Source organism: Monopterus albus, unplaced genomic scaffold, assembly GCF_001952655.1.
Source record: "Monopterus albus unplaced genomic scaffold, M_albus_1.0 scaffold123.1, whole genome shotgun sequence".
Lineage (NCBI taxonomy): Eukaryota > Metazoa > Chordata > Actinopteri > Synbranchiformes > Synbranchidae > Monopterus > Monopterus albus.
The window spans coordinates 913,044-938,848 of NW_018128003.1; the positions used below are offsets into that span (position 1 = coordinate 913,044).

Below are 25,805 nucleotides of genomic sequence, written 5' to 3' on the forward strand. Positions count from 1 at the left end.
ATAGGAGTTATACAATGTGATTGAAGAAAACACTTATTTGCATGTCATTAAGAAATGCATTTAATGACAGCACCTTTCTAGACTTAACACCACAGGTATGTAATATAATGTGTATACTGTGTGTCTCCTTAACAAGACACGTGCATGTAGCTGTGACAGCATATCAACCACCTTTTCACCCCTAACTCTGCAGTGTCAGACTGAAACCTAGCAGGGGAAATAAGTGTGAATGACAGTTTAACAGGATTTTTTCCCCCTCCCCAGTATCCCTCCAACAGCCTCTCATGTCACCCAAACAGAAAGTAGCATTTTGTAATTAAGAGATCCGGCTTAACGCAGAGAGAAGCAGTACCGGTCGGTTATCCCCATCAACAGGTGCATGTCGGCCATGAGTATGTGATGACCATGCAAAAAATAGAGCACTAGGGCAAGAATTAGTGAGACTGTATATGTAAATCAGTAACTGTGTATATAATTACATCTGGCAAAGGGGTTAGTAGGTTTGTTTTGGCTCTTCTCTTAGAGAGGTTTTTTAAAAAAATGCACAAATTTCAATTAAAGTTTCAGAAGCAAATCAACAGCCCAAACGCAGCACTTTTATATACTGTTTTCTGTTTGTTTCCTCCCAGATAAGCAACTGGCATGTGGTAAAAATTCCTCTAAGCCTTAGAAACTCCGTTTTTTTTTTTTAGTCTTACTGTCACTACAGTAAACAGAACAAGCGACAGCAGAGCTGAGTTCTTCTCCAGAAGCATTAAAACCTAATTCGGAATCATACTGGCATTTGTAACAGCTTAACACAAATAACTAAGTACAGTAGCTTATAACATAGCCTTACTCAACAGTATGTTGTGTGGCTCACTTTATATGTCTAGATAATTGATGATAAAATGAAAATAATAAAGGATCAAATAGCATTGTTAATTCAATAATTCTGTATTTAGCAAGCTTTAACAAACATTTCCCATTTGTCATAAGCCCTTAACCATCGTGGGTCTAATTCATGTTTGGAATAACAATGTGGAGGTTTTTACACAGCAGAAAACTTAAGATAAAATGTTTAAAAAAGTACATTACAACAGAAAGCTGGTGTTTATTATGTTTTGTATTGTGCATTGCTCTGTTACTGTTTGTATATGTTACAGTGAACTGTGATTTGTTGTACAATGCACTGTTAACTTTGACAAGGGCAGAGTTAATGTTCTTGCTGGCATTGTTGGTTTGTTTGTTGGATGGTTCGCAGCATAACTCAAAAAGTAATGACTGGATTTTGATGGAAATGTTTTGGAGAGGTAGGGTATGGCCCATGGAACAATTGATTAGATTTTGGTGCTGATCCAGGTCTTCATCTGGATCCAGGAATTGTTTTAAAGAATGTTTCACCATTGTGAGATTGTTGATATCGCTAGTTTTCAGTCACATGACTGGGACTTTACCCTGGAGGACAAAATCCCTTCTGACATGGTGGCTAACACTGGACACATAATGGAATTGAAGCACATGGCTGTTAATTTTCTAGTTATGTTGTATTCAACGGCTCATTAGTTGGAACAAAGGGATCCACTTTGTACTTAAGAGTCGTTCTTTTTATTTATTTTTTCCCAAATTTGACTGCTTGTGTTCTAAATCTACTCAGCTAAAAGACAGAGAGCACATGGGCGGTTGAACTAGCTAGCATGTCATTGAAGAGAGGTGAGTGGCGCTAGCAAAACAAAATAATGAATCACAGAAATAAAACTTTGTTTGTTTCATGGCAGTTACATTGTAAAGCACAAAAACACATGGCCACACCTCTGCACAGCCCTGCACGAAGGACTGCATATGAACGTAGCCAAAGAACTGGCCTCCTGTCCGCCTTGCTGTGGTCTCTGAACTGCACCTTGTGTGTGTAGCTGAGCCCCACACTCGGTCAAACACACACACCTCATATTATGACAATCAGTCTATATGGGGAAAATGAGCTACCTTGGTGAAGGTTTGCGCTCACTGAGTGCTGTCTAGTTGTAACACATTAACATACTTTGTTACAATACGTACACATTTAAGAGTTTCAGTAGAGTGTCACTGTTTCCATTATGATATGTTGAGTTGGCTGTGCTACTGTGCAACACAATATATTTCATTACATGGTATTATGCTGCATTGTGTTGCACTGCATGTTGTTGTGAAGAGCAGAGCAGCACTCTTTTTTCTTTATTGCTTTGACTAAGCTGCACAGGCGGCATCTCTTAAACATGTATATTAAGCCTATTGCTTTAGGGAGGGACAGGTGACTTCAATAAACAGATTCTGCATAGCGATGAGGATAATGCACCGTAAAATACCCATGGTCTCCATACACAGCGGTGTGTGTGCATCATTTTCTCCCTCTCTGTCATGTATATGACCTTTCCATATGAGCTGCCTGGAGACATACTATAGAAATATTATTTAACAAGTCCTCCAAACTAAATGAGCATATACACTCAGTGACAGTTTATTAGGTGTGCCTAGCTAGATCCAATTATATCTAATCCAAAAGTCCTGCTATAAATCCTACTTTCATAACAGTTGTGTTTTTGTTCAAACAGTTTTAGAGAGGTGTTGATTCAGCTGTATGATCATTTTGGAAGATGTAGCCTGTGATGCTGTTGATTTGTATTGTGTTATAATACCATGCTATTTTATGCACCCTATTTATATCAGTGAGCGTAGGCAAATTAACAAAAACACTTCTCCTTATAATGCAAGTTCCCCAGCACCACAAACTACATCCTCAGCACATCAATATATCAGTTTAGATCAACACTAAACATTATATAACCATCATGAAGAGAGGATGTATGGCAGGACTGCTGTATTAGACTGAGTTACTTTTACCTAATAAACTGCTAACTGAGTGTAGGTTACTTGTCCTATCTTCTGATATGACCCATAGGAACATATCTTGAAAAAGTGCCCCATGGTGCCATCATGGTTACAATAATAAACATGCTGTTAAGGTTCTGGAAAATTTAGGCACAAAAACAACTTTGTAAAATTTAGGAAAGGTCTTGGTTTCGATTAAAATAAGTAAATAAGTACTGTGTTAAGTTTAGATTACAAGCATTTCCTAATAAAGACTTGTTTTGTTTTGTTTTTAAGGGAAGGATAGTCTCTAATTTAAATATTCCATTACTGAGCTGGAAGATGCCTTCAAATTACTAACATCTGCCTGAGGGATTTATTGGCTTTGTGTGTATATGTCTATGTGTGTGAATGTGTGTTGTCATGTACATAACACTGTAAGATTAGTGCCCTCATGCGTAACAGCTCATGTAAGTGTGAGAGTAAGTTTCTTATGGTTGGCTGTGCTCAGCTGGGTTTGCTGAAGGGCTATCGTGTTTGGTTGTAAGACCATCTTTCACAGCCTACATTTAGGAGTACGCTTCATCAGCGAGCAGCAAGAGCATTAATCCTTAACCAGTGGAGGTACAGTATGGCTGGTGGGGTTTTCGTTTAGTGTATGCAAATAGTCTGTCACAGGCACATTAAATTCTTGGCTTAGCTGTTTTTCTCTCTGTATGTCTAGAAAACATGGCTAGTGTGGTCACAGCATCGACCAAGCTGTGTACAAACACACACAGTAGGTGTACAGTACCTGCTGGATACCGCTCACCATTCCCCCTTGGAAAAGACAAACACGGTGGTGTTCATGGTGTGAGCAACTTGGGCCACTGTTTCTAACCATTTTTTTGTAAATGTCTGGTAAAAGTCCTGTATTTTTACTGCTTTTACATTGTTTTAACAATTTGATAATAATAACTTGTAAGTACTGATTAGCTAGCAGTCTGATGGGTTTTGGATGAGTTTAGTAACCAAAGTGTCGAGTATGGTTTACTAATCATAGTGCATTAATAACCACCACAGCACTTGCTATTAGAAACTGAGACAGTCATGATTTTAACTAAGTTAAACCATGGTTACTTTGTGAGTATACAAAAAAAAAAAACAAGCAAACAAAAAAACTAACCACTATCTCCTGGTTTCATGCATTTCTGTAAAACATTTTTCAAATGCCTTAGAGTTAAGAGCAGAAATATTTAATAAACAATGTTAGATTGTATTTCTTTAACATCAAGCCTGAATTTTTAGTATGATGTTATTACAAATGTCAGTGGGATTTTGAATGAGGTCTTCTTACTTCTTTAACAGGAGTAAGTATCAGTGCAGAAATGAAGGATAAAAGGTGGCTACCTGACCCAAGCTGGACGGGATCCATCAGTACCTGAGAGTTTGGGTCAGGTTCTGACAGAAATATGTGGCCCAGCCCTTATTGTAACATAGGACAGCAGTAGATCTGATGCTGTGCAGCACATTGACCAATGGTAATGTTTCACTGCCAGCCAGCGTGCTTAGACAGAAAGCAGGGAGCTTTGGAAACCTGTTGACAGTCCCCATCATTTCCATCCCACTGAACTGTGCAGAAAATAAATAAACTTGTTGACCACATTTCTCACCATATGAAAAGCATGGTTTTATTTAAACACACACAAAATAAAAAAAAAGTTTATTATTTACTACAACTCTTTTGTTGTTTTCTGCTTCAGGGCTTTGTCCCTGCAGCAGTAGTGGCATGCTGGCAGTGTTATGTAGGTGTGATCAATGTCTGCAGGCAGCGGGTGCTGGCAGGAGAGGCAGAGCTACGGTCAGAGTGACATTGGTCATTTTCTCTCTGAACAGTTCACATTTAGTGCAGAGAAAGGGAATTAAATCTCATGGCTTGATCAATTTAAAGACCTGCCTTTGGCACCTTTTTTTCCTCTGTGCAAAGCTGACGATGAAAATTCTGACCTCTCTGATTATGTTCTTTTGGTTTGTAGAGAGCAAAGTGAAAAGCTGAGTAAGCAGGTGTCTTTCCTTTGATTCAACTGGGACCACTAAGAGAAAACCTGTGCTATGACTGATGTGGCTAAAGCTATCACAAAAGCTAAATTCTTTGTGTATACAAATCGGATGTAGGATTATTAGGATTATTTTCTTCCATCAATTCTATAATCAAATGTTTGAAATACTTATAGCAAATCAAAAATATGCAAATCATTAAATATGTGTAAGGAATGACAATGCCATTGCAATCTTTTGATTAACAGCCAACTCCTGAAATATACTGCCTATATTGTGCATAAATATGCCCTACTGTACAGCATCATGTGTGTAACACTGTGTAGATAAGGTACATGTAAATTTGTGGAAACTGAATCGTTACAGTGAGGAAACCTCTAAACTCAAACACAGATGCACCTGACTACAAAAACCTGTAATTTCAGTTTCTGCAAAAGTTGAATGCTGTTAATTTGACGGAATGATTAAAGTGGCCAGAGGCCTGAGATATTTATTTGTGCAGAACAAATTATTACAAATGTTACACTTCATACCTGCTGGGCTCCAGAGTAAATAGAAAATTTTATTAAAAGGAAATGTGGAACAAACCTAGTAGATAGTAAAGGTATGCATTTCATTCTGCAAAGCTTTGGAAAAGGTACATCTTGTAGTGCTTGTACTTTGTCCAGCACTGCAGCTCTGAATGAAGAATTCCTTGGGGAAAAAAACGTTGCCAGTGAACATAAGTCACACATTATCTATAATACATGCAAAGTGTATTTGGCAAGCCTGTGAGTAGCGTACTGGATGACACACCTTCTGTACACACACAAGATGCAATTCCCAGGAAATTGTCCACATTTAATTTGTTGTACAAATGAGATGTAGGCATTCTTTGATTATGGCGCACTCTTTGTCTTCCAGACATCGACGAGTGCACTTTGCAGACACACACCTGCTGGAATGACAGTGTCTGTGTGAATCTCCCAGGAGGCTATGACTGTGTGTGCACATCTGGCCCAGGCTGCAGCGGCGACTGCCCACAGGAAAAGGGAATTAGACGCAATGGAGAAGACTGGAAGCCCAGCTTTGACCGCTGTGCTATATGCTCCTGCAAGGTACAGAAGATGAACACACACACACACACACACACACACACACATAAATGCATTACAATGGTGGGTGTTCACATCCTGGTGGAGGATCAAAATTCAGGGTTTTCACTGTAGCTATGATCTAAAACCCTACCTTGCTTCCATGACTTCCTGTAATCAAGCTTGTTAATATATGATTCAATCATCCAAGGACCAAGGGCAAGCACTAATACATGATAGGCAAGATTCATCAAATTCTCTGACAGGCCCTGATTTTTATAGACATTTTATCAAATTACTTCATTTTATTTGTATAAAATACATCCGATATTCCAGAAACCCCATTAGTGGTGAGGAGACAGCTGATTAATCGCTTCCAATATAGTAATTCTTACAGCACCTCAGGCTCAAAAACACACACATAACATGAGTAGTAAGAAAGGAAAAGATCTGAACCAGACTTAGAAATGGGAGAGAGATGGGATGAGTTGGATGAAACAGCAATATAGAGAACAGAAAATGAAAATGAAAGTTGGGGGATGGAGCACAGAGGGTGGTGGTCTGGTAGATATGGAGCACCCAGTAAGGGCCTTTCTCTTCTGATTGCTTGTCTTGCTTTCATTTCAGCAAACTGGTAAAGTTTTCTTACCCTTAAAGGATCAGTCTAGTTTATTATAACTTTGTAGTTTTTTCCATCATTTATTAGTTATCACAACAACGAATAAGGCGACAGCTGAGATCTGAGAACACGGCAACATCGATAATACAATAAAGCGCCACGGGTTGTAAATGAAGAAATGGTTGAGCCAGATCATCTAGTTGGTTATAAAACTGAAAGTGAGTGCATCAGTAATAATCTGTAACAATCCCTCATTGCTCAGGAAAACTCTGGTGGGCACAATTATGTCAAGTACAGCAGGTTTGATGGACCAGGAAGTTTGTCTATAAACTGTCCTTTTTACAACAGACAAAAGAGATGATCATTTTACTCTTCACCTTTGTTTTTTTTACTGCAAATAAGAATAAGACCCACATGACTGTCTGGCCTGCCAGACCTAATTTTAACCCTTTCAGTGTATTAGCAGATCTCAGCGGTTAACTTGGAGAGTGCAATGTTATCATCACTGGAAGCAAACCCAGATTTTTAATGAACCAGAATTATTCTGTAAAGACTTGAAATCCAGTTTCATTGATGCCAATCCTAACCTACATCCTACATGTACAGTGTGAATAGTTATAAACACAAAAATGAAACACAAAATTTCACTTTTTTGACCATTCTTACCTCAAGACCAAAATGTGAATCATACAGGGTTGGCTCGAGGAAAAACACCTCAGTGCCAATTTGTTTGTCATTATCCTGTATTATATCTGACACATTTGTGCCAGCTTATCAACTCATTACTGTGCTCAGGAGTCAGAATGAGATGGTACAACAGGGCTGCAGTCAAGTGAAATTATTGATCAGATTTGTGTTTGGAAGGTGAGGTTTTGTGGGTGGCATTAATAAAAAACAGAGGAAAATGGCTACTTGAAATAAAAAGACAGCTGAGAGCAGTGGAGGAGTTAAATGTAGCATTAAATATTTTCTTTCATGTCAGGTGCCAATTATACAGATATTTGCTGTGCATACATTCACAAGGGTATTTCAGATGCAAGTTGTTGCATCTAAAATAGACCCATCACTCACAAAGAGCAGTGTGGAGAAAAGAGATACAAGTGAGACGCAAGTGACAAGGTCTGCTCACACCGGTGATCAGTGTTCAAGATGCATTCAGGATCTGCCGCCCTGCATTTTGCATTCTGACAGTTGAATTAGGAGTTTAGTCAAACGTAGGAGTGTAAACAGAAAGCGATCTGGTTTCTGGGGACCAAACACTGAAAACCGTTGGCCTGGGGTTTCATTTATAACCACTGTATATGCACAAATTAGGGCTTGAAATGTGTGTTCTGCTTCCCCTGAAAAAGTCAAGATTTATAAACACACGTGACATGAGAATGTGCACATCTGTACGGAAACTTTTGGCAACACAGGTGGTGAAGTAGTGAGCTGAAGTCAGATTTAGTAACTGTTGTACTAACAGCTATTACAGATGTCAGCCTCTCAAAGCATGTTTTGTTCATAACACTGCCTCCGTTCTCCACAGATATTGAAGATGACCAGGTCAAAAAAATTTGACTCTTTCACAGACGTGAAACAATCAATTATTTTGTTGAACATGAGATAAAGATTGAGTGGTTTGCTATAACTGAGATTTGTAAATGAGAGGCTATAATCAGACAGAACTAGTGGCAAATTAAATAAAAGCTGAAACTTAAGAGCAAAGATCTTCCTTATTCAGCTTTCACCACGTTATGCAGGGAAAATTGAAAACATAAAACTGAGTTAAATAAGAGAATTAGATTGCAGAGTTCTACAAAAGTATCCCTCAAGGACCAAAAGGTTCTTAAATTAAATTACTTAAATTACTTTCACAGAAAATGGCTCTAGAGAGAAATAGCTCTTCAAAGGACTGTGCTGAAAACAAGTCATACCTATTGATAAAAATGTCATCAAATTAATCATAAAGTTGTTGTCACACAGACAGCTAATAGTGTGTAGTCAGTAAACACTAAATGCAGTGTTTCTTGGATGTTTAATGAAGATTCACTTTCTTTAAAACTACAACAAATATACAAATGGCAAACAGAAATCAAAATACATCTAGCATACCTTATATATGTAAAATGTGAGGTTTCAAACGTTTAGAAACCGAACATTGTGAGCTAATTGCTATTTTACGGCTATGAAAGCTCTAAATAAACTCACTCAAATGTCTAGATTGAAATTAAATTAAAAATGCAATAGTTAAATTCTGCTTATAATATCTAAAAAGTGATTAAACAAAAATACAGACAAATAATGTCCAAGACAAGAACGTACAGAGGTAAAATAGCAGCAGGAGCAGCAGTCACTCTGTGTTTTCTACCACGCCTCATTAAGTCTGAGAATTCCCTGCTCTAGGACACTGTTGCTCAATGACCAGGGGGGCACTGCAGTACATAAAATTATATATTACATTTAAATGTGCTAAAATGAAGGGCAGAACAACTATGGTGTTGTTTTGATTTGCACAACAGTGCAGCATTGGCATGCAGGCCTGGTGTTATTCCTGGCTTTACAAGCCAGCCTCTGTCTTTGTGTATATCCTGCCAGTGCAGTACGACTGGCAGTAATTTCCCAGTACATCCAGGGCCGTAGCTGTAAAGACCAAGGCCATCGGTACTGGCACCCTGGGACTCGTTTGCTACTGTAGCAGGACAATATGCATCAATAAAACACTGACTCTGTATTGCCCTTTTAATGGTATACGGAATGATTTTATGCCCCCCATAGATTTTCTAACAGCCATTTTATGTAACATTTTTACATCTCCATTACACTGTTGTCCTCAGGCCAGACGTGCTGGCTGTGTTGAATAAAATGCACCATAAAGTTTTCTCTGGGTGGAGACAAAAAGCCAGGCACACGGCTGCTGGAGATTCCTGCAGACCAGACAGATCCCTCTGCATTTGTGTTTGTATTCCAGCTCAGGCATCAAACCTCACTTCATTCACCGATCTAATAACCTGCTTTTAAAAAATGGAGGTGTGACAGTTGCAACAACACATTAAGATGCTATGTAGGCATGCCTACCTTGAATAATCTGCCTAAATGATCTAGCATGCAAATCTGATAAATAGTTCTCAATAAAGGCATCTGAGAGAGGTTTTAAATATGCACCTTGATCATCATCAAGTCTTTGCTGTGTTTTCAACTGCAACTTTCATTATTTAACGTAGAATTTTCCATTCCAGTCAGTAATGATATTTAAGCTTGCCACCCCTCTATCATTAGCTTGGTATCTTGCTATCCTTTGTTGCTAAATGGTACTGATGTGAATTTGTGCCTGTTTGTCAAAGACAATAAGACATTGTTTGGCAACAACAGAGAACTTAGCCTCAAGAAAGATTTCAAGCTACTCAGTATTTGTTCACATTATTGTAGCTTTTATATGCACCTTAATTAATATTTATTTAAAGTACGTCTGGGCCACTGATTTATTTTGTTTTGCTGAGAAGTCCACCTTCCTCACAGGAGCTACAGGGATGTACTGTACTTTACTGCCCACAGTTTGAAGTGGCTTGTAAAGCTGAAGTCTCCATCAGCAGTATTTCTTTGAATTAGGCTACATACATCAGTGCGACACTATCACAACCTGAGTCTGTTTCCCCTTTGACCGCTGTGACCTCTGTTGTGCAGGACGGGCAGACGTACTGCAGGAGGAGACCCTGTGACTGCGGAGACCCAGACGAGGATGTGCTCTGCTGTCCCGGCTGCGACAACAGGCCCAGCAGCCAGTGTCTGGACACACTCTACCGCAGTGGAGCATCCTGGCTTTATGGCTGCCAGCAGTGCCGCTGCGTGGTCCGTATGCAGAAACATACATTCACACAAAGCTACATGTATTTTACCAACAGAAATGAAAGCTGATCTTTGTGTTAAATCCTTGAGTGTGATGAAAGAGATGACATCAAAAACACAGACTCTCCTCCATCAGCATTAAGCTCAGAGCTGAGCTTTGTTAAATGCCTAGCCCTGATGTACTGCTCTGCTGTGTGCGGAGGGCTCAGATAATTACCACCTCTTTAATTAGAGATGTGGCAACAAATCAGCATGTGAGCTGCAACAGATGTCATACTGGCTGATTCACATGCAAAAACATTTCTGTTGCTGTTTTTTCTTCCTGACTCTTTCTCTCTGCAGGAGGGGGAGGTGGACTGCTGGCCTCTGGTTTGCCCTGTGATGATGTGCGAATACACAGCAGTTGCGGAGGGTGAGTGTTGCCCGCGTTGCGTCACTGACCCCTGCCTGGCCGACAACCTGTCATACGATATCCGACAGACGTGCCATGACCCTGCAGGCATCACCCGCCTCAGTGGAGACACATGGCATATGTCCAACTCACCCTGCACCACCTGCAAGTGCAAGGTAGGACAAAGCCTCAGCAACCATGATGAAGGTTGGCTCAGCAGTCATGTTTGATTTAACGCAAGTGTGGCTAATTAAATGTTCATCCTAAAATTCATAACAAACTAAGAGTTTGCAATGTTTTCCAGCTTGTCCATCCTAGCAACGTTACCATTATGAATGTAGCTTTGATAATAAACATCTTATGTAGTCAGAGAAGCTTGGTTTAGTACATATTAATCCACACCTACACAGTGTTTCTGTTAAGCATAAGCATAACAGGCTATTGGTACTTGTGGAAATGACTTGTGGAATAGTGACTTTAGCTAATGTGTGTTTAAAGATAGGCAGTGTCAGCTCGTCTTCTAAGATGAATACAAAAGAAAAAGAAAAGAAAAAAGGAAATCTGACTTCCACAGATGATGTAAGGGACATTCAATCTTAAAAGAACAAAATATGTAGATTACTGTGTCAGGAACATGTCACCATAACTCAGATCATAACTAAGAAAAAATATTCCGTTTTCCTTCAGTCACCCCCCCTTTTTTTTATTTAGCTATCAAACTTTAGATTATCCAAAAGAAGCACATCAAATATATGAACCTACTTCATAACATCACATTTCATTTCATTGTTTTCTATAGTAGAAACTTTGGATACATTGGCTCAAGAAAGCCACTGGCCAGTCACAGCAACAGGTGCACTCACATGCACCGTGGTCACACTGTACTTGTCATATAACATTATTTTAAAGCTGTGCAGATAGTTTTATGTGCTAGAGTTTAGAGGTACCCTTTTCATAAGGACTATTTTTCAGTAGAAAGTAGTGGCAATGGAAAGTGTGACACTGTGACAGTGAAGTATGTTGATTATCTAGAGTAACTGGAGCCTTGTCTGTGGAAAGCTGTTGAGTTTCTCAAATTTGTCACCGCTTAGAGCCACACATCCCAAACTCTGCTCGCTTTCAGTGCACTAGAGCGGCAGCATAACTCTCAGAGACTGATTTCTCAAAAGTACAGCACATATTGCTGTAATGGAGTGACTAGATGCCAACGGTAGCAGGGGAAAAATACAGGATGTTCTTTTATAATGTGTGTAAACGGATCATTTACTGACACTGTAGACATGTTAACATAATGCAGGCTCGCTCTGTGTTATGGCTCTATTTTTTTTGACTTATTATGGCCAGCCAGGCTCTGAATAGCATTGGTATATTCAACACGTACAGCATATTATAATACACTACAGTATGATCAATACAGTCTCTCACTCTTCTTTCCTGTCTTTTCATGCTGGCACGCTCAGAATGGGAATGTCTGCTGTTCGGTGGATCTCGACTGCCTTCAAAACAACTAAAGTTCTCCTTCTGTCTTCTCCTCTTCCTAACATCTTCCTCTCCTCGTATCACTGTGGGACTGCCACACCCCCTCCTCCATCTGACACCTCTCCCCTTGGATTCACAGAACAGACTCGCGCACACACAAGCATGCCAGCGTGTGCGTAGAAAATACAAACACACACTGGACAGACTGGGATGTTGAGGCTGTGCTTTTATGCCACAACTCTGTCGACTGTGTGTGTGTGTGTGGGTGGGTGGCTCAGGAGGAGGCTGAGGCAATAGTCGCTCTCTCCACAGTCACTGTGTTGTGTATGTATCTTTGTGTTGCTTCTATTTCACTGCATCTCGAGGAAAGCTGTTTAGTGTTACGACTCGAACACCAAACCAGAGACAAGCAGCTGAATGTTATGAGTTGTCATAAACAAAAGGTTTCACAGCTGGACAGATGTTGAGGTGCTCCTGTTCCCTGGGTTGACTGAACGTAGGCTTGGTCACCTACAGGAGGTAGTCACAAAACTTTTATTGTGGTAAACAAAAGTGATTCATTTTCTTTTACTACAATGCTGTGCTGTACAAAACCTTCTGAAACAGCAGGTAGTTTAATGTTGACATAAAACTCTGGAAAGTAAAGAAAATTTACTTCCACTCTTATTAAGCAGGTTCACTTTCCAACTTGGTTCCAAATGCTCTGGTGAAAGGGACGTTTTCATCGTCCTTTACCAAATATGTTTCATAGTTTACCCTGACACAAACCTTACCCTAGACCTTTAGAATGCTCTAATTTGTCTTTGACCTAAGTAAATTTGAATATCAGTGATGAAAAGATTTTTCTTCTCTGACAAGTAAAAAAAATCCAAATTTATTCACCTTCATTTTAACTATAACTTGTTTCAGTGCATCTACAGTGGTGCATAGCTTCTCTTTACATTCAATTGTGCCTACAGTATGCAACAAAACTGAGTACAGCCCTGTGCAATATCATTAAAATGTTAAATGACTCAAAACTGCACAGTCATATACAGTATATAATTGCATTATTTTTTACAATGAGGTGTAGGGTATTTGATTTAATGTGCAATTAAACACAAACAAAATAGCTAGAGTACACTGACAATAAGACCCCCAAAGTACAACCTCAGCACAATACAAGTGAGTTTACCTGTGATCAACAAAAGTGACTGCACCTGTGGTTTCCAGTTGAGGCCATCTACACCACAGCTTTCTTAATGTTGACCAGGGTTCTCCCTAAGGCAACATGGCTCCATATTGTAAGGAACTGTCTGATCAAGTAAGAAATTAGATTTTGAGAGTTCATAAAGCTGCAAAGGGGGTACAAGAGCATCAGTAGGCTACTAAACATAAGCCAAAACACAGAAGAGCCATATCACCAAGAACATAAGGAGTAGTGGCTGTCCTCAAAAAAAATCATAGCTTTTTATGCAGCCATGAGTTGAGACTGATGAATGCCTCTGGGATGGCACAAGAATTAAATGGGGAAATTGGTGTCTCAGTGATACCAAAGAGTGTGCATGCAGCCAGCCTCTACAGATGGTGTCTAAGAAGAAAACCATTATTCACAAAATGTCACAAAACTGCAAGATAAAACTTTGCAAAAAACATGAAGGGAATCCTGGCCAGTATTGACAGCACATTCTCTGATCAAAGAAACCAAAATAAATTGGTCTGGATGAGGCGTTTTTTTTGTGGGCCTGGCCAGGGCTACCACAGTGACTGCGCAGTTCCAACTATGAAATATGGAGCGTGCAGTGTGCTGACGTGATGCATGAGTGCAAAAGGTTCACCAGAACTAGATGGCTGAATGAATGAACAGGTGACTCCCAGTCTCAAGGCCTTGGCGGGAAAGGACATTTTAACATGACAATGATCCTAATCACAGTGCAAAAATCACACATCAATCACAAATCAAAGAGTTCTTAAAGAAGAAAACCATGTCCTGGCCCCCTGAGTATTTAAAAGAATAGAGCAGCAAAAAAAAAGTCATAAATATCCTCCATGCCCAGGAGGACTGAATCTCTCATCAAATATAAAGATGGACATACTGTACAAAATACAGAAGAAAATATAAATAAATAAAAGAATGGAATCTCACTAATGGAAGGCACACTACTTTTGTTGAGGTTGTTTTATGTATATGAGCCTTTTGTTATAGCTTTAATTAGTCAGTCATTTCTTTTTAAAATCATTTGGCTTGTGCTTTTAGTAAAATCAAATACAATTATTAAATTGACAGGATTTAAAGTACATACGATTTTAGTAATACTGCGGAGTGTACTCAGTTTTGTTGTGCATTGTAAATGTTTTATGGCATTATTTGCTGCTCCCAATTCAGAAACTGCATTCTGTGATGTGCATGTTTCTAGGAGGAGCTGGCATTGCCTGTCCCACTTTAAAGGATTCTCCTAACATGGCTATGAATTGCAGCCACCTTTTAACCACAGCAACATTTTTTTTTGTATTGCAGGCCTCAGTGCTCCACAGTTCATTGTGAACTGACCATTTGTTCAGCTGAACATTTAATCGATTCTCATCAAAGTCAGAAAATAGTAATATTTATTGACGCTGAATAAAATGTACCAGTTGTCAATTGTGATTTGAAGTGGAACAAACTGAATCTTGGTGTTGTCATAAGCTGAAATGCATTGGTTTCATAAGTTTGTCTCAATACTACAAGTGTTGCTGAAGCTTTGATTTCTGATAAGTAGCTCCTGATTGCACTGCTGGTCTCTGTGAGGCTGGACTGTGTCACCTGGAAAAAGAGGTTCAGTCTTGAAGTTTCAGTGTTCTGAACAACAGCATCTGAAATCCTTCCCCTTTCCAGCTTTTGGTGGAGGGGGGAGGGGTGTGTATCTGACACTATCTGTAGCTCTCTGAAACAGGCAATCTGACAAGCATGCCCTCTTCAAATGGTTGTCCAGGTATGTGGAGCTGAGAATGCATGCAGGGTTTGAGCTTCCCTCTTAAGCTCAGCTACCTGAACTTTTCACCGTTTTCCCCATTTCTACGAATCATGATGATGGGAAACTTTCTTTTTGCCTCTCCTTTGAGCATGGCTATTTGGAACAGGTATAAACATTGCCTTAGTTGTAGTTGGACAAAGTAGTTCATTTCAAGTTCAGTCTTAAGATGGGGGATGGATCTCATTCAAATAAAGATGCAGGGTCTGATTTGGGAAATATCTGCTGTCTGTCCTGGTGAGCCTGTCTCAGACGCTTTCCCTCAGCTCCACTGTCTTTTCTCTGAGTTTAATTTCCAGATAGCTACGTATAACAACAGGCGTTCTATCCAAAGTATGTAAAAGCAGTGTAATGTTGCACAACTGATTCCAGTAGGCAGCAACAAGCACCAGTCATAGCTGGTGATTAAGTCAGCTGAGCTTGTGAAGGGTTGGACTTCTCTGGTATCTCTTAGGGCTCCTCAGCACTGAACCATATGGCGCGCACACAGAAAGTGGCAGAGTGCGGATAATTAAAGCCATGTCACGCAGCCCGCTATTTTAGTATGCCAGGAGGTTACCAAGTGTCGAATCTGTTTACAGATGGCCAGGCTTATTAAGGCAGGAGAGTCTGGTGATTTTCCTGCCACAGTTCATACGTTCACATCGCTGACACTGCTCTGCTCTCCTCGCCTGTCCTCTCCTCTATTATCCTCATGCTTGTCTTGATAGCACTAATGAAGAAGCAAGAAAAAGGAAAGAAAGGACAGAGGGGATTTCTAACAGTCTTAAAATTTTGTGAAATGAGCACAAAATTAGCAAATTTGTAAACTACAAAAAAAAAAATCTTGGCATGCCAGGTTCACCTACTGGTGGGGTCAAAAAGTTATTTAGTTAACTTTTGTTATACTTGTTAGCACTTATCAGTTGATGTTCAGTAGAATAATTGAGTCAAAGAAGGTTAAGAATAATCTGTTTCTTATCAAAACTAGTTCCCACTGTCAAGGTCCTCTCTACATTTTCTTCCTCTTCTTTGATTTCTCTGCACACTATCAGGATATTTGCCTGGACTCCTTTCCCTCCTTAAGAAGAAAAAAGGTTACAACAAAACTGATAACTCCACCACTGAAGCCCTAAAATATACTAGCCTTTCCCATCAAGGTCAGGGTTGATAATAAACTTTAATGACTAATTCAAACTGCATGATTGTTACTATTTTCTTATCCTAGATACATTTTTTAGACCTCAAACCTTTGTCATGAGCAGTCGCACCCACTACAACATATTTTTTTCATATCCCAGAACAAGATGCTCTTGTAGATTTAGGAACAGGAGGTGAACAGTATCATGTGAGAGCACAATAAGAATGTGAAGGCAAGATGTGAGGAGAACAGAAAATACACGACTACAGAGAAATGTATTGTGTGTTTTTGTTCAATTTCACAACGGCTGGCTCCAGTCTAGGACTTCTCCAAATGGAAAATGTTGTCATCAATACACCTCATCTTCATTTGTGCAACAGAGTAACAGTCTGTAAAATTTCTTGAACTGAGAGCAATACTACAATTGTGAGGTTTTTAAAATGTTGTAGTCTGCACTAGCTATAATGGGAAAACTCTGATGTGTTTTATTTGGAACTGGATCCGGCGTTAGGGGTGACCTCAGTCTTTGGAGTTGACCATAAAACACTCTGCCGTTTCCATCCTGCTGACCTTCTGCTTTTTAATGTCACACTGGTTCTTGTTCCTGGTTGTTCCTGATCACTCACAGAAAACGTACAGAAATATATTTTCTGCCCTTTCATCCACAGGGCACATTGTTTGGATTTGAAAACATAGTGGTCATTTCACAGACTTTTGGAAAAGGTTGTTTATCCTCTGGAGGAGACAGTGGAGAGCTTTGAGGTGGAGCCTCCCAGACCGCTCAGCCACAGTATCTTATTGTTGTCTTTCTTTGTCAACACACCTATGTAGTTCTCACCTGAGCATTTCTCTTTCTACTGTCCCCCATTTTCACAATGCCTCTTGTAAAGCTAAAATTGTCACCTGTGCACAAAGTATACACACAGAAGAAAAACACGTGATGTAAATGGTATCTGTACCCACAGCAATCAGAAGCAGACATTTATACAAAAGATTACTGAAAACAAGGTTTTCAGATTGCTCTGTTGATTGATTTGATATGATGACTATTGTAAAACACTATTTGCAAGTCTGTGTGTAAATGTTTTTACATACTGACAATGTGATAAAATTATACAGTTTTTTAATTATTGTGTTCATTAATGACGTGTTAATTTTAGTGGACTCCTTTCTTTAGTGAGATAGATTCTGTTTTGCTGTAAATACTGTGTAAAGCAAAGGGTTCTGTAAAGACAATAAGAAACTGTTAATAATTCTCACTACCACAGCTTCTTAGGATCTGTGCATTGTAAGCCGAGTATGAGAGAGAAGCGGTATTTCTATTGTTTTTACTATTTATTTTTCTATTGTTGCCTTAACCCTTTTAGTATCTGTCATAGTTTGTCTTTTCACTGTTGTAGGACAACATTCTGGACTAGACTATCCCGTGTGTATGTACAGATCTCTGATCAGTGTCCCTCACTAAAGTGTCAACAGAAGCAGGTTTTGGAAATCAGAATGAGCGTAGCCCAGCGTCTGTTCCAGGTGTCGTTGCAAACAGACGGGGACAGACTTTTCATCGCATTGACAAGCTATTTCTTTCCATTTGTTCTACACACACATCTGTATGAAGTGAACTGAAAAAACTCTTCATGACAACAAGACAAAATAGAACTATGTACACATGTTTGAAAAAAAATCGAATGTTGAAAATGATAATGTTGTTCTTGATTCCGTTCCTACAAAAAAGCGAGCCATTGTGTATCTCCTTAAATGTCTGACTTTTTAAAAGAAGCTGTTTTGGACCTTCTAGAGCCTACTGTACTTGTTCATGTTTTTGATAGAGAACTGCTGTGGAGGAATCCCCCAGGTCTATTCATTGTTACTTCTCCAGATCAAAGTGGCCAACCTAATTGTACTCAAAGGGTTAAGTGTCATTTGACTTGCAGACTGTGTCGTGATAAGAGTTTGCTGTAAAAAAGAAAAAAAAAACAAAGAAAAAATCTTCAGTTAATAAATATTTTAGTTGTTTACTCTATTTACTGTGAGTACTTGCTTTTGGCATTTGAACTTTCAGCTTTGCTGCTAGATGAGGTTTCAGGGTACCAACACAAATGCAGGACAGTATGTGGCATAATCATGAGAGCTGCCTGAACAGCTTGCCATGGCGCCACCCACAGGCAGCTTAAACCAAAGCAGTGTGTCTAAGCCTCAGAAATGAAAGCCAATCCCAGTATCAGGACACGGTTCTGTAAAAGTCTTTCATGTCTCTACTTTTAAAATACTGCTGTTTTCCTTGTCCCTCAGGAAATATATGAAAGGCTGTATTGCAGTAAAGGTAAGTACATCCTTTTGATTCCTTAACAGAGCGCTATTGTACTGTTAGCAGCAGGTACAGAAATGCTTTTGAAGCTACACTGTAGGAAAAAAATTGAAAAATGCACAATGTAGAACCTAATGTTTTATATATTCCTGCAGCATGACAATCAAAAACACGCAATCAAGTCTTACTATTATTGGGAGGACACTCATTGGAATAAACCATTCCTTGCAACCTTGCCCTAATACTTAACCATTACAAAATATACTGTAGGGATTTGCCAAATTAAGTCAGCTTCATCCTGTGTGTATCATGAATGTGATCACAAGCCATTTGGTGGAATATTCAGTCTGAAGCAAAGTGATGGACTGATCACCAAACAATACACTGCCAGCCCCAGAACTACATATGTCACAAGTGTGGCTATGGGTGCTGAGTGCAACATGCATAAGTATACAATTCAGTCTGCTCTTCATGCGTTCATTTGGTTTTTAGTATTTTTGTGATTAAGCAGTGCAAAAGGTGCATCCGCAACCAGGTCCTGGGTCCCAGTACTGTGCTATTGATAACCAAAATCTTTTCTGCACCTTAATTTGGTCTTTTAATGCATAAACTTAGTACATGGGAAACAGGATGCAAACTGAAAGCTCCAGTATCAAAATCTCATACACTGCTTGTCCAGTCCTGACCCGATCTCCTCCTTTTGACAATGCAAGGGAATGCTATCCGTGCAGCAGTTACATTTCATAACTCTGAATATGTTTATACTGAATATAGATGTGATATAGTTAAAACTGCATTGTTATAATGTTGTATGCAAATACTATAACATTGATATGATTATCATTATGATTATTACTATCTCGTGTTGTATCTGAAAACTGCTAAAATGTAAAGACCTTTTTTCAGTTAAAATAGAATCTAAAGATGGAAGAGTTAGATATCTACTAGAGGTGTCTAAAATTAATCTTACCCCAAACACACTAGAGAATACAAAATTATAACATACAGATACTGTTTTGTTACCACTCCTATTGCATTTCCATGACCATATCCTTGCCACAGATCAGTGTGAACATCTTTATCACAGACAGTGAATTGAGATGCCTTTGGGGGAGTCTTCTCTAGTGAGCAACACTGGGGAGGGTTCAGTCAATTAACCTGCTGTCAGTCAAGTATAAAAGTAAGTGCACTGTTCCCTCCACTCTGTCTGTCACAGTCACGGTGAATGGTGGCCCTGTGCCCCCTGTCCACCCTGATTTCTGCTCCCCTTGGCTGGGGGGGGGTGGCACCACCCAAAAGTGCTTACCATTCATGGGCTGGAACTGTCGAGGTTGTCACAGAGGTGATAGAGTGACTCCCTCAGCAACAACTCTCATCTGCAGAGGGGAGGGAGAGGGGGGGATACAGTCGGCATCTTTGCATACGTACATTGAATGATTAACAGCGCACAGTTGAAAATTACTTTTTCAATCAGCTCTTATTTAACTTATTTGTCTTGCTGTTCCTGATAGATTGGTTAGTATAGAACAACTGAGATAGTAGTTTGGCATCAGTTCAAAAAACAGAAAGGATGCCCTCTTCTCCACCTCCAGCAGTCACATCGATCAGTTTCTCCTTTTTCTATTGGCATTTCATGAAAACCCAGGGCAGCTAGATTCAAATGCAAAAGGCAACAAATGCATGTGCTCCCCCTCAGGCTGAGAATTGATACATAAACTATATGCATGTTGCTCATGTTAGTACAACAAGGACTAAGCTGCTTAAATGCCTTATCGACAGCCTGACCAATCAATGTGTGTATAATTAAAGCGTGCAGCTGAGCAAGTGACAAAGCACACCACACCACCACTATTGACTTGTGGTCAGATGGCTCAGCTAAGTGTTTATTTAACTCTGTGTCACGGTGTGTGTCTGAGCATGTATGTGAAAAGTGAAGAGAAGAACAGAACCAATAATATTTCTGCTAAAGGTAAAAGTATACATTGTATACCTAAAAGTGTTTAATGTGATGACAGTCTGTTGTAGGAGAATCCTGTATCAGCATATGAACTGAAGTGCAATTGACCCATGTATCCATAAATAAAAGAAAAAGGTGACATAAGAGTATAGTTACATATATAGTTACATAAGACATAGTTCTAGTCTAAATAGGTTTATTTACACATATGCACAAGAAGGAGAAAGGATCTGGATGTGATGTGCCTGACATGGTATTAGGGATGAGTGGACTTGGTGAATGAATAAAAAACAAGCTATTGGTTAGCGTTGGTGGAAAATGAGTTAAAATCATCTAAAGTCACAATAGATTTTGGATCTAAATGTTATAATTTGGAGGGGAAAATAACTGTTTCTATAAGTTATGGGGGTTAATTTAGGAGCGACTACAGTTTATGAGACATCATCTAGCCATGAGGTCACTTAAGACCCTTTTCTACCACCTGGTATCGGCTCAACTTAACTCGACTCGATTCACCTTATTTGTATTTCCATCAGTCGAATGTTGGGGACAGTACCTGGTATGGTGGAAAAACTTAGAAGATCTTTTAACACGACTACATAAAATGAGGACAAGAGACACTGATGAAACACACACTTTGAAAACAACCTCTGACTGCTTCTGAGATGAAGGAAGGCAGCGCTCACCTAGTAATTCATTAGCTTGAACCGAAGATCTCGTCCGATTTGTCAGCACTCTGTAGACTGGAGTCCTCTGAGACTCTGTTGTTATAGAAACACTTTCCTGGTTGGTTCTTTTGGACGTGCACTGTGGAAACATTCATGCCCCATGTTCTTATTAAAAGAGAGGAAGAAGTTTTCCTACCTACTGATTGAGTTAAACATATCTAGATATCATTTATCAGCTTTACTAAACATCTTTAAACTTATGTTTGGACATTCCACACAACTTTGTTAATATAAGTTCACATTTATATATAAGATTTTCAGTTGTTATAAGAGAAAAAGAGGAATATTAAGCGAGGAATTTGTCGGTCCTAAAAGGAGAGAAAGGACTCTTCACATTCCAATGTGTGGTGTTCCCTTGGGAAAGGGTCAGATAAGAGATGAGATGTCATGTGTTGTTATCTCACACTTTCTGTCTTGAAGATCAGAGGTGTGAGCTCAGAAAGTGTATCCTAGCATTCAAATTAAAGGGGAGTTGGGGTGCTGTGAACAAGGAGTCTGACCAGGTGATGTTATCTCATCTCGTGTGTAGGGAGAGACAGAGTCCAGACTCTCCATTTGATAAATTGGGGGTAGTGTGTGTTAAGAGGGCAGTTTGCATACTAAAGTCTTTAGCTGAAACAAAGCAGCAGAGGCAAGTTATGTGTGTTTGGAATGGGGCAGGAAGATGTCTTTCAGCTCCTCACTGCCTGGGAAATCAATGTTAGTTTATTGTTCATAAGATAAAAGTCTTCTCTGAAATGTTTCCTGGCCCTGTGGGCACTACAGCATTAATTGCTCGTGAAAGTGTGATCACTTTCACATTGCATTATTTGATTAACTCTAGCATCAGTAACTGATACCATATATAACACTTAAGTATCCAGAGAAGTAAATAGTAAAACTAGAGGTAGCGAGACAGTCATTTGGATAATTTGGTGGAATGATTAAAGTGCCAGCAAGTGTTCCAGAAACTAGCCACCTCTGTGTTTTTTAAGATGCTGTGTCTGACTAGAAAACAGAGCTGAGGAAAAAAAAAAAATTAAACCATCAACTGTCAACCTCCACCATGACCTTCACACACTTGCTTTGACCAGAGGAATTAATTTTCTGCCACAACTTATTAAGTGATAACATTAATCATTTAGGCAAACATTTAAACTGGAGAGAGTACACAGCCCAGTGCTACAGCCATCCACAAGTGTCAGGCCCATTTAGAAAAGGACCAGACATATAAATGCTTGACAAGACCTTGTACATCAGGAGGTGTCAGCAGATGTTCTGGTTTCTAATATGCTTGTTTATCACTGTGTATAGAGACTGCAGATAATAAGTCAAGTAGGCAGCTGGCCTTTATTAAAAAACATGCATTCACAATCAGCTGTTCAACAGCTTGAGGCTCTGTTACGCCCTCAGAGACTGGTTATGAGAAAAAAATCCCCCTGAATCTGTTTTTATTCCCCCCTTTATCTCATGCAAAACAGAAAGAGTTTTATTTGAAACCAACACATCAAACATCTTCCACCAAAAACAGACTGAAAAGCACAATTCTTTCGATTTCCAGTTGCTGTGTGCTGTGCTACAGTATAAAAAGCACAAATTAAAATATTCAGTATTATGTAAATGCACACCTAAATGGATGCCATTTCTCATTTAAACATTAAGCCTAGGTTACACCAGTATAACACACAGCTCAAAATAACTTAAAACTCCCGTGTCCCACAGTTTCTGTGTTTTTGTGATTAATTTTCGATTGACTGTGCTGTGAAATCCTTAATCTGGGCCAAGGAAAGAAACTGGGCCAAATGTGGATGATCAGTAGACTTTCTATTATACCCTGACAGATTCTTATTAGACGTGACAGCCTGCAGCCTTCAGCCCTGTCATCATATTCATCCTCACTCTCACTGACTTTGAACAAAGCAGACAATAACAGCACCCAGTCTGAAATACCCTGATGCCAAAGTCTTCATTTCCCAAGGAGACCAATGTTTCCACTAGAAAAAGGAGATGAATTTCGAGGCTTATTGCCTACAGGTAAAACAACTAGATAACTAAACAATGAGTTAAAGCTGAGTTCACCCAAACCACAAACACATCTCCAGTCTCTGACAATCCACCCCAACACGGTGTTCTGTTCTCTCATGATTACTGAGTAACATAATCAACAGTATGCATTCACCTCCATCATATTGGACTGGTGGCAACACATTACATGTACATGTAAATTACATATACTTGTTTTCTTGCCAAGAGTTAGATGAGACAATACCAATCTTGTGTCTGTATAAAAGCAGCTGCTCTCAAGGTGTACAACTTCTAGCCAGGATGAAAAGTTAGATTGGCTCTGCCCAAACTTACCACAATCTGCCCAAACCAGCTGAATAATTAACACATAATACAGTATCTTGTTTGTTTGTCAGCAAGAAAAAAAAAATCTTAATCCCCATGCTCCATGCAAATGACAGATTGACTCTCCATCACAGCCCAACTTGATCTCATGTCAGCATCTCTCACAAAACTGGCACAGATTAGTCTGAGCCCACTTCATACTAACTTGTTTTCCATAAGCCTACATTTTTGATTGAATAATAGTATGCAAGAGTTTAGATAGAACAAAACGGAAAGAAAAAGAATGTGCAAACAAGAAGGAAGGAAGGTGCATTAGGAAAATAAAAATAAAGTACTTATAGAGAAATATATATACACAGTTTAGATGGATTTTCCAGACTGATATATACAAAGGTATATTTACAAATATTAAAAGTATGTGATGGCCTGAGGGAAGAAACTGTCCTTGTGTCTGGTTGATTTGGCATACAATGACCTGTAAACTATAGATATGATAAAAATGCCTATTATGGATCCAGACTCTTTAAAATACATGTAATACAGTACTTTGTAGATCAGCATACTGCAAGTGTAGCATGTACTGGTCTTACAGATTAAACAATAAGTAATTATTCATTACAAGCACTTAGTATGTCAGGATTATGCCACTGACAAACATGACAGTGTATATGTGCCTCTGTAAAGGCCATGGTCTGCTTGATAAATATGACTGGAAAAGATAACATGACTCTCACCGGGTAATGAGACAAGAAATGTTAAGGGAGCCCTGGAAGAGACATGTAATGGAGCATTGTTTGTGGGATGAGAGAACACACACAGGTAATGAAGCATTGGAGGAGGCTGAGCCTGGTTGAGTCTGATAACATTCCACTGTGCCTGATGGAGGACAATGGGCCATTGAAATGGAACCACATAGTCTGTGCACCAAACTCTGCACCCCCACCCCTCCCCCAACATACTGTCCTCATTGCAGTGCATCTCTGCTTCTTGATCAATATTGATCAGCAGCAGCATCAAGCCTGATGGATCCCATCAACTAGTTTAATTAAAAGACATATTTTCACAAGAGGAGGGCTGGGGGGACTCAGTGGTTGCATATGACTGCCTTCCAGGAAAAATGGAACCTGTGTGGACTGGTTATGTTAGCTCAGAAATGTCCCCATGACAGCGGTGCTTAGATGGCTGAATGAGTTCTTTTCCTTTTTTGTTATCCTCCGACAGTTTTTGTTTGCCAGAAAATTAGCACACTGTCACCAAAACATTTACCACAGTGCCTGCAATTTACTGGTGTTCAAGAGGTGTATCTGATGCATGTAGTTAATTATTTAGTGAGTGGGTTAGTCAATGCAGAATGCTACAGTAAAACTCCCCTTGGGCTTTTCCATTCAACATCCTGCTCTTTTGTTTGTGTTGCAAGTCAGGTCACACTTACATTCTGCTTTGTGTGTGTGAATGCTACAGGATCTAAATTAAGTTTCTATAGTTTTATCTGGGTGAGCAGAAGCAGACACTGATGGCACTTCACTATAAACTGTAGACTAGATGGAGTTTAGAAATTATTATGTGGTTTGTTGTTTGGAATGTCTGTTTTGTTTGCAGGAATAATGAAGTGTTATTGATATGGCTCAGGCAGTAGAGAAATCTGAGTACTGGAAATGGATTCTAAGAGTCAATTAACCTCAGACAGATAGGGGTCGCAGTGCACTCGCTTCCAGACTCCAGTCTTGAATTTGGGATCTCATGCAAAGGAAGCCTGAGGAAGAATGTCAGCCTTCTCTTATGAAAAAGCTAGCTTCCATTTCCCTGAATTAATTTCAATCATAAGCAAGCCATTTTCAAATTTAAAACATATCTTGGATGTGGTTAAGAGTTAAGAATAAAAAGTGCAATGTCAAAAGACGACACACGTGAGACTATTTGTACTGCATAGTTTTACAATGATTCTTCTCTTTATGAAACAGAATGTTTCATGTACAAATATAGTCAGTCACAAACTGCAAAGGAAGCATCTTTGTGTCATAGAATTTATTCTGTTTCTCAGCTCTCTTCTGTTCCTAATGAGACATGTATAGTAGGTAGACACTGTCACTCTTCAGGCCCGTACATGTCTGTCAAAATCGGGGGCTGCCT

The 25,805-nt window shown here is 39.3% G+C and overlaps 1 protein-coding gene across 2 annotated transcripts in view; it reads left to right on the forward strand.

Moving 5' to 3' along the window:
* The window catches only part of LOC109967010 (protein kinase C-binding protein NELL1), a 273,478-nt gene extending 254,767 nt beyond the window's left edge, over positions 1-18,711 (forward strand). Inside the window, exons 19-22 of one of the 2 annotated variants that reach the window (XM_020612322.1) lie at positions 5,767-5,960; positions 10,219-10,383; positions 10,723-10,947; positions 18,647-18,711. In XM_020612322.1, coding sequence (XP_020467978.1) covers positions 5,767-5,960; positions 10,219-10,383; positions 10,723-10,947; positions 18,647-18,703 — 641 coding nt within the window. In that variant the 3' untranslated portion in view covers positions 18,704-18,711. Of the gene's footprint in view, positions 1-5,766; positions 5,961-10,218; positions 10,384-10,722; positions 10,948-12,231; positions 18,367-18,646 lie in introns of those variants that run through there. The other variant, XM_020612323.1, reaches the window with a different exon arrangement.
* The last annotated feature ends 7,094 nt before the right edge of the window (positions 18,712-25,805 follow it).